The 13,413-nt window shown below is 36.3% G+C and overlaps 1 protein-coding gene across 2 annotated transcripts in view; it reads left to right on the forward strand.

The window, feature by feature from the left end:
• COG6 (component of oligomeric golgi complex 6) overlaps window positions 1-13,413 on the forward strand; it is an 85,357-nt gene that overhangs the window by 37,867 nt on the left and 34,077 nt on the right. For both annotated transcript variants that reach the window (XM_034665089.1, XM_034665090.1), the window contains exon 13: window positions 81-198. In XM_034665089.1, the coding sequence (XP_034520980.1) occupies window positions 81-198 (118 nt within the window). The remainder of the gene's footprint in view (window positions 1-80; window positions 199-13,413) is intronic.

The following is a 13,413-nucleotide window of genomic DNA, read 5'->3' on the forward strand; positions in this document are numbered from 1 at the left end:
CTTTTAAATGAATTATATTCAGTTAAAGAGTTGATTGTTTTAGCCTCTGTTTCGCAACCTGAAATATTCTTTGTTTTTAGTGGCATTGTTGGAAATAGTGCAACTACCTTATTGACTACCATTGAAGAAATGCATTTGCTAAGCAAAAAAATATTCTTCAATAGCTTGAGTCTTCATGCAAGTAAATTAATGGACAAGGTATGTTTGAAAAATTTGATTCTTAAACTACGTGAGTGTGAATCTTTCACGTTTAAAAATGTTGTTTTACAGTTTTTACATTGGTGACAGTTTTTTTCCCATTCTATACAGTGTTCTCTTGAGTTCTTCCTGTGAACGACAAAATTTATTTTGAGATGGCTTTACTGTATCTAGGTTTATAGGCTGGGTTCCTGGAACAGTATAATGTTGAGTCATAATTGGTAAAATCTCAAGCCTTAGTTTCACTACCAGTTTTCTATAACCAAAAATTTGTAATTAAAGCAAACTTACTATATTTAGTTCAGGACTAAGATGACATGCAGATTGGAAAACTGGAACTCTTACTAAATGTTTTTTCTAAACAGCTTGCTTTATATATTTACTCTCTGATGGTCCAGTTTTGTCTTGAAGAAATTTATGCTCTTTTGAGTTATCTTATTTTCATATTAATTGTAGTATATAACAAAAAACTTCCCATAAAAAACAAACAACCACAACAAAAATCTGTAAGAGTCCTGAGAGCTAATATTTTTCACTTGAGCAGTGTGGTATGGCAAGACCTTAATGAATGGGTTTACAATAAGTAAATCGTTCTTTATTTTTGTTTCATTATTAAGGACTCAAATCTTTTAAGGGTGCGTCACAATCACTATACTGGGTTTTTTTTTTTTTCTTTTAATCACCACTCTATCTAATAGGCTGCCTCTATTAGGCACAGGTTGTAATATAATATAGAATAGTGAGTAGCATTCCAATCCAGAGTTCCCTGGTCAATTTTCATATCCCTAAGCTCAGAGAAGCCTTAATAGGAATCTACTTTCTGACCCCCCCCATGCACAGCTCAAATTCTTTTGGGAAAGCAACATGAATTTATAGACCTGTTTAAATTTTTTCCTGTTTTATGTATTTTTGTTTACACCATAATTTTACTAACAGTCAGTGCTGGTTATGTATGTGTTTATATGAGTTCTTATTTAAACAAAAGTTTAAAAAATCATTCATGCATACTTTGAACATGAATAAACATGTGCTAGCTGATGAGAGTACAAGGTTCGTTGCTTCTCCTTTAGTGGAAAATAGTTAAATTAATCAATGATTGCTATGGAATCACATATGTTATGAAAGATACATGCCCAAGGTGCTATGCCAGCACGAAAGGAAGAGATTTCCAGAGAGGAGGATAGCGGAGTTGAACTTTGAAGGATGTGGAATTTAAATAGGTAGAAAAGGAGGTAGACAGAGGTCATCCTAAGTAGAGGAAACAAAAAGAGTATGAAAGAACATAAGCTGTGAGTCACTGGTAAACAAATTTTTCATTTGTTAAAAAAATCACTTGGAAAGTGGTGTAGCATATAGGTAGGAGAGAGGCCAGGTTGCAGACAGAAAGATTAGGGGAGTGTCAAGGTAGTTTTTTATGAAAATACATGATCTAAAGTAGAGATTCTTGGAAGAGCCATGAAGGAACACATTCTTAAGGGGTAATGGTAAACCTTCAAAATTTGGTGACTGATTGAATATGGGTACATGAGAGGCAGGAACCTAAAATAATTTCTACGTTACCAACCTGGGAATATCAGTAGTAATCACAACTATATAGAATATAGAAAGAGGGTAAAATTTATGGGATAAAGATGTTATTGCCCACATTAGGTAGAGAGGATACCTTGAAAATATCCCATTGTTATTTGTCTAATCTAGTTAGGAGCTATACATTTGGGTTTAGAGAGTTTTACATGTAAAAGATAGTTGAATCCATGGATTTGGGTGAGGTCACTAGGAGTCATGTTTAATAAGAGTAGAGTTCACAGGACACACAGTCTTGGGAAACCCTAACATTTAAGAAAAGAAAACTACCCATGGTAGGATACTGAGGGAGGATGACAGGAGAGGCAGGAGAAAAGTGAGGAAAGAGTTTTATCAGAAGAGCCACAAGAATAGAATTTCAAGGAGGACATTGTTGATGACAGGTATTGTATAAAGAGTTCTAGTAAAACAAGGACAGCAAATTTGTTATCCTGGACAACATGTAGATGATCCGTGACTTACTGAGAACAATTTTAGCTGTGTGGTGAGGACAGGAGCAAGAGTGCAGTATGTGGAAAAGTGCATTGATATGCCTGTTACCCAAAGCTTTACCAGTCAGAAAACCTATGGACTAAAGACTGAAAATATAATATAGTAGGCATTCATATTATGAAATTTGGAAGAGAAAGAAACAACGGTAGAAGGAAAGATGGAATTAAATTTCTGTGATCAATTAGAAGACAGGAAGAAATTGATTTTCGAGAAGACCAACCTTCTAGCAATTCTTTAACCAAAGAAAAAAGAAAATTAAAATTAAAAATTAAAATTAGAATCTTACAGGGCACCTGAGTGGCTCAGTTGTTAAGCATCTGCCTTCGGCTCAGGTTGTGATCCCAGGGTCCTGGGATCAAGCCCCGCATGGGGCTCCCTGCTAAGCAGGAAGCCTGCTTCTCCCTCTCCCACTCCCCCTGCTTGTGTTCCCTCTCTCACTGTGTCTCTCTCTGTCAAATAAATAAAATCTTTAAAAACTAAATCAGAAAATCAGGAGGGCACGTATTGCATGGTGCACTGGGTGTTATACACAACTAATGAATCATCGAACTTTACGTCAGAAACCAGGGATGTACTGTATGGTGACTAACATAATATAATAAAAAAAATTAAAATAAAAAAAATCAGAAATAACCAGAGATAATAATTAAAATTTATTAGGAAATATCATATTAAAATACAGCAATCTTATACTAAAATAATCTGAAAATCTGAATAAAAGTGATTTTAAGACAATATATATTGACAAAAAGAATGAAAAAGAAGTGGAAAACTTGAATACACCTAGCAAGGCAAGAAAAACTATTAAAGAAAATGCTGCTAGGCCTAGTTCAGGTTATGCAGATAGCTTTGTTCACACCTACAGATAATTCTCCAGAATGTAGGAGAATATAGAAAACTTCCCAGTTCATTTTCAGTGTTTTAACACTGACATAAAAGCCTTTTAAAGACAGTACAAAAGTGAAAATCACAAATTAGTCACTTCAAGTTTAAAAAAAATAAAAATAGTTAAAATACCATCAGGTCAAATCCAGCATTTTGTTAAAACCAAGTATGGGTTATTCTCAGAAATACATTAAATTATGTTTCAGTGTTAAATAAGAAAATTTTATATTAAATTGTTGGGGGGAAAATCTTAGTGAAAAAAGAAAGTAAAAATACTTCCTTAACCATGTAAAGATAATAAAATTAACAGCCCACATCATAATTAACACAGAAGCACTGCCAATATAGTCTCTTTAAGTCAAAAAAGAATGAGACAAGAATGTTTGCCAATAACATTTTTAAATAATAGAAACATCAGACTAAAAAATGAGAGATATAAGTATTTCAAAGGAGGACACATTATTTATGGATGCTATGATTGTCTGCTTCAGAAACCCAAGAGAATTAATTGAAAAGTTGTAAAACTAGGAAATGGATTTAGAAAGTTATTTGGTGACAAGGTCAATATACAAAAATAAATTTTGAGGGAAGGTAGCAAAGTTGAAAGCACCAATAATCTATCTCCCCACCTAGACAAAAAATTGCACTGGCAGAATCTGGCTAATGTCATTATTTTTTAACTCTGGAGTCTAATGAAAGCTTGCAGTGTTTGGGGGAAGTCTTGGACAGTAAATTGTGATCAATTTGGTCAATTTCAACTTAGCACAGTAGCAACTACCTATCTTCCTCTCCCTGGTGCCATGCAGCAGGCAGCTGTGCACTTGTTTCTGGACCACCTTGCACACAGCTTGTTGAGCCAGGGTTGGCAAAAAGGAGACTGTCCTCCAAACTTCAAGGGAATCTGTACTCTGATCACACAGGTGCAAAGAGGAGGGCCATTGTTTTTACACTCCCCCATTGTTGCAAACACCTCCTCAGGCTAGAGTGACTTCCTGGAAATTTCAGTTTTTCCCAACCCCTTAGTTTTTCTTTTTTTCCCTTTTTGGGAACCTAGACATTAAAGACTAGGAATCCAAAAGCAACTCCATACATAAGGATGATTAGAAACTAACCACACATGTCCAGGGAATGGAGCAGCTCAGAAAAGAATTGAGAAGACCTTAAGATTACATCTCAGGCTGATCCTTGGTACAGTGATAACAGTTTTAAAAAACCAAAAACAATAATAGAAAATGGCAACCCTGGGGAATGGGGAGACTCTGCTTTTTCAAAGTCAGCAAATTTTTACATTGAAATATTAGGTTTTCAACAAGAAAATCACAAGGTACACAAAGAGGAAAGTATAGCCCATTCAGAGGGAAAAATATAAACAACAGAAACTTTCTGAAAAATACGATAGATCTACTAGACAAAGGCTTTAAACAATTGTGTTAAGGATGCTTAAAGAATTAAAGGAAGATGTGGACAAAATCGAGAGAACAATGTATGGACAAAATGAAAATATTAGAGTTGGAAAACCTAAAAAGACACCACAAAGAAATTCTGGAGTTAAAAAGTACATTAACTGAAATAGAAAATTTCACTACAAGGATTCAGACAGATTTTAGCAGGCAGAAGACAGAGTTGATGAGCTTGAAAATAAGACTTAGGAAATTACCTAATCTGAGGAATGAATGAAAAAAAGATAGGAAAGGTGAACAAAGCCTAAGGGACCTGTGGAATACCATCAAGGAGACCAAGGTATGCACTGTGGGAGTCACAGAAGAAGACAGGTTGTGGGGGGGGGGCAGAGAGAATATTTGATGAAATGGCTGAAAAATTCCCAAATTTTATGGTAAATGTGTATGTAAACATACCCAAAAAGGTCAACAAACTACAGGAAGATGAACTCAAGAGATCCATATCAAGATTCATTGTAATTATAATCACATAATTTGAAAGCCAAAAATAAAGAATCTTGAAAAATACCAAGAGAAAAGCACTTGTCACATAAAATTATCAGCAGATTTATCATCAGAAACTTTGGAGGCCAGAAAGCAGTGGCAGATATATTAAAAATGCTCAAAGGAGGGAAAAAAAGTCAACTAGAGTTCTTTGGCAAAACTCTTTCAAAAGTGAGGGCATTCTCTCACAAAAGTGAGACATTCCCAAATAAACTAAAGCTGAGGGAGTTAAATTACCAGTAGACCTGCCCTGAAAGAAGTGCTCAAGGGAGCCCTGTAGAGTGAAATGAAAGGACAGTAGACAGTAACTTCAAGTTTTATGAGGAAATAAAGATCTCAGTGGATCTCAATAAAGGTAAATACATAAGCAATTAAAAGCTAGTATTGGGGCACCTGGGTGCCTCATTCAGTTAAGCATCTGACTTTGGCTCAGGTCATCATCTCAGGGCGCTGGGATGAAGCCCCACTTTGGGCTCCCTATTCAGTGGGGAGTCTGCTTCTTCCTCTCCCTCTGCCCCTCCCCCTGCTCATGCTCACTCTCTTTCCTCTCTCTCAAATAAATAAAATCTTAAAAAAAAAAAGCTAGTATTGTAACAAAGGTTTGAACTCTACTTTTTGTTTTCTCCATAATTTAAGAGATTTAATACCTTTAAAAAAATATTTACTCTAAAAGCTAGTACTTTGGTTTGTAATTCCATATTTTTCTACATAATTTAACAGGCTAATGCATTTAAAGTGATTATTAATTTATATTTTGTTGACATCAACTGACAGGATAGGGATGGAGCTGTAAAGAAGCAGAGTTTTTTGTATGTTATTGAAGTTAGCTGGTATAAATTCAAGTTAGAGTGTTACATAATTTTCAAACCTTAAATGTAATCCCCATGGTAACCACAAAGAAAATAGCTAAGTATACACAAAAAGAAATGAGAAAAAAATTTAAATCCTTCATTCACTACAAAAACCAACTTAAAAGAAGATAGTAATGCAGGAAATGAGAGACAAAAAAAGACTATAAGGTGTATAGAAAATAGCAAAACAATGGGAGTAAATTTCTTATCAGTATTTACTTTAAATGTAAATGGATTAAACTCTCCAGTCAAAGAATGGAAATTGGCAGAATGGATAAAACCACAAGATGCAACTGTTTGCTGTCTACAAGAGACTTATTTTAGATATAAGACACCTAATGAAGCTGAAAGGAAGGAAAAAGATATTCCATGCAAATACTAAGCAAAAGACAGCAAATGTCGCTATAATAATATCTTCAAAATAAACTTTAAGTCAAAAATGGTTACAGGAGATAAAGGACAATTAGATGTTAATAAAAGGTTCAATACATCAAGAAGATATGACAATTATAAACATTTACATAACTAACAACAGACTAGCAAAATATATGAAGCCCAAACTGACAGAATTGAAGGAAGAAATAGATCTACATTAATAATTGGAGACTTCAGTAGCCTATTTCCATTAATGGATAGAACAACCAGACAGAAGTTAACACAGTAAACTAACCAAATCTAACAGACATATACAGAACACTGCCCAACAAAACAAAAAAACAGTATACACATTCTTCTGAAGTACACATGGCTCATTTTCCAGGGTAGACCATACATAAGACCACAAATTAATCTCAGTAGATTTTAAAAGATAGATATACAAATTATCTTCTCTGACCACAACAAAATAAAGTTACAAATTAGTAACAAAGGGAAAACTCAGAATTTTGGCACCTGGGTGGCTCAGTTGGTTAAGTGTATGCCTTCTGCTCAGGTTATGGTCCCAGGGTCCTGGGATCAAGCCCCATGTCAGGCTCCCTGCTCCATGGGGAGCCTGCTTCTCCCTCTCCCTCTGCCTGCCGCTCCCCCTGCTTGTGCGCGCTCTCTCTGTCAAATAAAATCTTTAAAAAAAAGAAAAAAAAGAAAACTCAGAATTTTATCACAAATCTGTAGAACAACCAATAGATTGAATAAGAAATCACAAGGGAGGGGCGCCTGGGTGGCACAGTCGTTAAGCGTCTGCCTTTGGCTCAGGGTGCGGCGTTATGGGATCAAGCCCCACATCAGGCTCCTCAGCTGTGAGCCTGCTTCTTCCTCTCCCACTCCCCCTGCTTGTGTTCCCTCTCTTGCTGGCTGTCTCTCTCTCTGTCAAATAAATAAATAAAACCTTAAAAAAAAAAAAAGAAATCACAAGGGAATTAAAAACTACTTAGAAATGAAAATGAAAACACAATGTGACAAACTTATGGGACACAGCGTAAGTGGTATCAAGGGGAATCTTTATAGCTATAAACAGTTACATTAAAAAACAAGAAAAATATCAGATCCACAACTAACTTTACAACTTAAGGAATAAGAAAAGAATACACTAAACCCAATCTAACAGAAAGGTAATAGTAAAGATTAGAGCAGTGATAAATGGAGACTAGAAAAATGATAGAGAATGAGTCAAACCACAATATGATTCCTTGAAAATGTCAAGAAAATTAACAAACTCTTAATTAGATGGACTAAGAGAAAAGATTCAAATTACTAAAATCAGAAATTAAAATGGGACATTACTATCAATTCTATGGAAATAAAAAGGATTTTAAGAGAGTATTATTGAAGAACAATATGCCAACAAATTGAATAATCAGATAAAATTAACAAATTCCTAGAAATACAAAAGCTACCAAGAATCATGAAGAGTTAAGTTGAATAGACCTGTAACGAGGCGAGAGATTGAATCAGTAATCAAAACTTGCCCCCCAAACAAAAGCCCTAGATCTGATGGCTTCACTGGTGAGTTCTACCAAACATTTAAATAAGAACTAATACCAATCCTTCTCAAGGTTTTTAAAAATTGAAGAGGAGGGAACACTTCTTAACTCATTCTGTGAGGCCAGACTTACCCTAATACCAAAGCCAGAAAAAAAGACACCACAAGGAAAGGAAACTACAGACCAATGTCCCTTATGAATATTGATGCAAAAATCGTCAACAAAATACTAGCAAACCAAATTAAGAAGCATATTTTAAAAGATCGTGCACCATGATCAACTAGGATTTATTCCTGGAATGCATATGGAAGTCAAACAATGTAATTATCACTTAACAACAAAGGGGAGAAAAACAGGTCATCTCAACTGATGCAGAAAAAGCATTTGAGAAAATTCAGTACCTTTTCATGATAAAAACACTCAACTAGAAATTGAAGGACATTATCTCAACATAATAAACACCATCTATTAAAAAGCTTCCAGCAGGCATCATGCTCATCAGTGAAAGACTGAAAGCTTTTCCTTAAAGGTCAGGAACAAGTCAAGGATGTCCACTTTCCCCACTTCTGTTAAGTGTTGGAGGTTCTAGCCAGAGCAATTAGTTAAGAAAGAGAAGTAAAAGTTGTCCAAATTGGAAAGAAGGAAGTAAAATTATCTTTGTTGTAGATGATGTGATCTTATATGTAAAAAGCCCTGAAGACTACAGCAAAAAATAGAACTAGTGAGTAAATTCAGCCAAGTAGCAGAGTACAAAATCAACACCAAAAAATCAGTTGCACTTTTGTATACTAACAATGAAAAGGAAATTACCGGGAAAAAAAATTCTATTTATAATAGCATTGAAAAGAATAAAATACTTAGGAATTAACCAAGGAGATGATAGACTTGTACAACAAAAACTGTAAAGCATTGCTGAAAGAAATTAAAGAGGACATAAATAAATGGAAAGACATCCCGTGTTCATGGATTGAATGACTTACTATTGTTAAAATGTTGATACAAAATAATTGCAGATTCAGTATAATCTTTATCAAAATCTCCATGACATTTTTTCAAAAATAGAAAAACCCATTCTATAATTCATGTGGAATCTCAAGGGACCCTGAATAAATAAAACAATCTTGAAAAAGAAGAAAGCTAGAGGATTCACATTTTCTGATTTCAGAACTTATTACAAAGCAACAGTAATCAAAACAATGTGGTACTGGCATAAAGGCAGATACATAGAATAATGAAATAGAGAGCCCAGGAATAAACCCTTGTTTTTATGCTCAGAAGATTTTTACAAGGATAACAAGACCATTATGTGGGGAAAGGGCAGTCTTTTTTATCACATATGGTGTTGTGAAAACTGGATAATCACATGCAGAAGAATGAAGTTGGACCTTTATTTAACACCGTATACAAAAATTAATTCAAAATGGATCAAAGACTTAAAGGTAGACCTAAAACTATAAAACTCTTAAGACATAGGACAAAAGCCTCACAATATTGTATTTGGAATACATACATAGAATATATGAGGACTTTCAAAACTCATCGAGAAAACAGCCTGACTAAAAATGAGCAAAGGACTAAATAGACATTTCTCCAAAAAGCATATATAAATGGCCGATAATGTTTCAAGGAAAGATGTTCAAGCATCACTAATCATTTGGGAAGTAGAAATCAAAACTACAATAAAACCCATTAGGATAGGTCTAATGTGTTCACACCCATTAGGAGGCTACTATCAAAAAAAAACAAAAACAAAAACAAAAACAAAAAAACCCAGAAAGTAGCAGTGTTGGCAAGATTGCAGAAATTGGGACCCTTGTGAACTGTTGGTAGAAATGTTAAATAGTGCAGTGCTCTGGAAACCAGTATGGCAGTTTCCTAAAAAAATTTAAAATAGAGCTACCATTATGATACAGCAGTTTCACTTCTGGGACTCTATCCAAAAGGATTGAAAGCAGGGTCTCAAAAAGATATTTGTGTAGTTAATGTTCATTGCAGCATTATTCCCAATAGCTAAAATGTTGAATCAGCCAATGTCTATCAATGGATGAATGGATAAGCAATATATATAGCAGAATACTATTCAGCCTTGAAAAGGAAGGGAATTCTGACATTATTCCAGAATGGATGAAACTTGAGGTTACTATGCTAAATGAAATAAGCGAGTCACAAAAAGATAAATGCTGTGTGATTACACCTATGTGAGATTCTACAGTGGGCAAAATTACAGAGGCAGAAAGTAAAATGGTAGTTGCCAGGGATTGGAAAGGCGGAGGGATAGGGAGTTATTGTTTAATGGGTATAGAGTTTCAGTTTAAAGATGAAAAGAGTTATGGATATGGATAAGGGTTGCACAATGTTAAGAGTATGTTTAGTACCACTGACCTGTACACTTAAGAATGGTTAAGATAGAAGAGTGAGATCACTAAGATGGTGATATAGATCATTCTTGGCTTTGCTCCCTTTCACAAGAACTATTCATGGGCAAGGCACCACTGAGAGAATCCTAGAACTCTGGATAGAGATCAAGACATATAAGAATAAGAGGAGTAGGTGCATGCTGACTATATATCCCCCCAACCTAGCTCAGAGTAGCACTATACAGACAGCCCCCCCACCAAGCCTGTGGTTCCTCCAGTGGGAAAAAAGAGTCTGGGTGAATATCTAGCCTCCCCAGTGTTATAAGTTGCTTTATGGGAGCTCCTATGCTATTCTTACCCCATGGGGATTACAGGGGATTCTTTAGGTGTCAACCACTGGGAATCTGACTGATGGAGCAATGGGGTGGGGTGGGGCTTGAAACAAGCACTCAGATCTTGGCGGACCAAGTTCATACTTGTAGAGCCCAAGTAGTAGTCCTAACCAGTGGTTTTACCCATCTGTAGAACCAAGACAGAGGTGCACTCTGACCAGTGACCTCATCGAGGTTCAGGTCTGCTTGATTTGGATCCTGAAATGAAGAGTTTTGATGGCATTAGATCTTGGTTTGCCACACCTATGAAAGGCAGCTGAGTCATAGTCTTTTCTGCTCCAGAGCATGACTCTTGGTCCTATCTGACTAGAAGAGCTGTCAGAAACACTTGACAGTGCATAACCTAGCAACACTCAAGCCTAGAAATGGATAAGCAGAGCTGCATGCCTCTGGAGCAAAGCCAGTTCCAGGCATAGACCATTCACCCACTATATCCATGTAGGGGAATTAATCCAAAGCTTCATCTGAGGTTGATGGTAGCTCTCAACTAGGTAGCCTGTTTGGGAAAATTGGGAGTTGCTTGGAGGAACCCCTCCCTACCTTCTCCCTAGGCAGAGAGCTGAGTCACACAGCCCCACCTGCTGTGAAGCCTGGCTCCTAGCACCATCTGACAAAAACAATAACTAAAAGCTGTGTAACCCAGCAAAGCTTGAGCCCAAAGACAGGCTGGAAAGCTGATAGTCTGCAGAACAAAGCCAGTGGCCCTGTTTGTTCAGGGAACTTGGCTTGAGTTAAGACCACAAAGAGCCTTACTAGCTTTAGAGCTGCTTTTCCTTCTGCTCCTGGGCAGGGAAATTAGTTTGTAGCCCTATTCATTGCTGAATGTAACCTTCAGCCTGCTCCACCAGGGAACCTAAGCATTTGGGAAGCTGCGTAGCCCATCCACTAGCCATGCTTACAGTGGCAATTGAAGAGGTCACAGCCCATGGCTTCCCCTATCTGTACAGCAAGTCTCATGGCCTCAGCTAACCAGGGAATTCAGTATACACTCTTGCCTGATTTTGATACCCAAACAAAGCAGTATAGGCCCTGGGTTTTGTCTTGCTGCCATGCCAGGTCAAGGTAGCTAAAATTCATAGTCTTAGCTACTGCTGGGTATAGTACCTAACCATGGTTGTCTAATAAGCCTGATGAGGGAACCTGGGCAACACTGGAGCTTAACCTTCAGTCTCACTTGGGCAGAGAACCAAACGAGCAATCATGTCCACCTGTTCTCAGCCAGTGGCACACCCTCACACCCCTATCCTCAGAGCTTAATTGCCTTGTCTAAAAGTTAACTCTAATAGGAAGTCCCACCTGCTCAAGGATAGTCTTTATTAGCAGACATGCCCAGAAACCTAAACCAAGCTGACTGGTGAAGATCTGTCTCTGCCAAAGCAACTCTGCACAGTTGTGAAAAGAAGCCTGCTTACTCAAATGCACATATACCAATGCAAGTAATCAAGGATCACAAAAAATCAGGTAAATATAACATCACCAAAGGAAATTAATAAAGCTGCAGTAACGGCACCTAAAGTAGTGTAGCTCTGCTATCAGACAAAGAATTGAGCATAACCCATTTGAAGAAGTATAGTGAATAAGAGCGCACAGACAACGAAATGAATTTAGGAAAAGAGTAACAAAATGCATGAACAAAATGAGAAGTTTAAAGAGATAGAAATCTTAACAAATCCTAGAGTTGAAAAACACAATGACTAAATGGAAGAATTCGAAAAAGGAAGGATTAATGACCTGGAAGATAGAACAGTTGACATTATTCATTCAGAAGGAAGGAAGGGAGGAGAGGGAAAGAAAGAAAAAAAGGGAAGGGGAAGGAAAACCTACAGGACTTATGGAACATAATGAAAAGAAACAATATTCATATTATGGGAGTTCCGGAAAGAAAGGAGAAAGGGACAGAAAGTATATTTATAGCAGTAATGGCTGAAAACTTCCCAAATGAGGGGAATAGAAATGGACATCCAGATCCATGAGACCCTAAGGAACCCAAATAGGCAGACCCCCAGATAGGACTACACCAAGACACATAATTGAAAAGTCAAAGACTGAATTTTATAAGTAGCAAGAGGAAAAGAGATGTAACATACAAGGGAACTCTATAAGATAATGGGCAGAATTCTCAACAGAAAACTTTCAGGCTGGGAAAGAATGTGGTGACATATTCTAAATATCAAAAGAAAATAACTGTCACAATAATTACTTTAAATGTAAACAGATGAAATTTTCTGGTCAGAAGACATAGAATGGCTGAACGAATAAAACAGGAAAAAGAACCAATGATATGAGGCTCACAAGAGAGTCACTTTAGCCTTAAAGACACACATAGACTGAAAGTGAAGGGATGGAGGATTATTTTCCAAGTAAATGGTAACCAAAACAAAACAAAAAAGCTGGGGTAGCTATACTTATTTCAGACAAAGTAGATTTTAAACTAAAAATTGTAAAGAGACAAAAGTTACTATATAATAATAAAGAAGTCAGCCCATCAAGAAGATAAAACAATTACAAATATATGTGTGCCCAACATTGGAGCAGCAAAATTAAAGCAAAAACTGACATAGCTAAAAGAAAAAATAAATAGCAATGCAGTAAGATTGGAGACTTTAATACTCCACTCTCAACAATGGATGCATCATGTGGAGAATCAGTAAGTAAGCAGTCCATTTGAACACATTATAGACCGAATGGACTTAACAAATATATGCAGAACATTCTGTCTGAGAACAGTATACAAATTCTTAAGCACACAAGGATCATTTTCTAGGATAGAAATAGGCTACAGAACAAATCTT

This window comes from Ailuropoda melanoleuca, chromosome 7, assembly GCF_002007445.2.
Source record: "Ailuropoda melanoleuca isolate Jingjing chromosome 7, ASM200744v2, whole genome shotgun sequence".
Classification (NCBI taxonomy): Eukaryota; Metazoa; Chordata; class Mammalia; order Carnivora; family Ursidae; genus Ailuropoda; species Ailuropoda melanoleuca.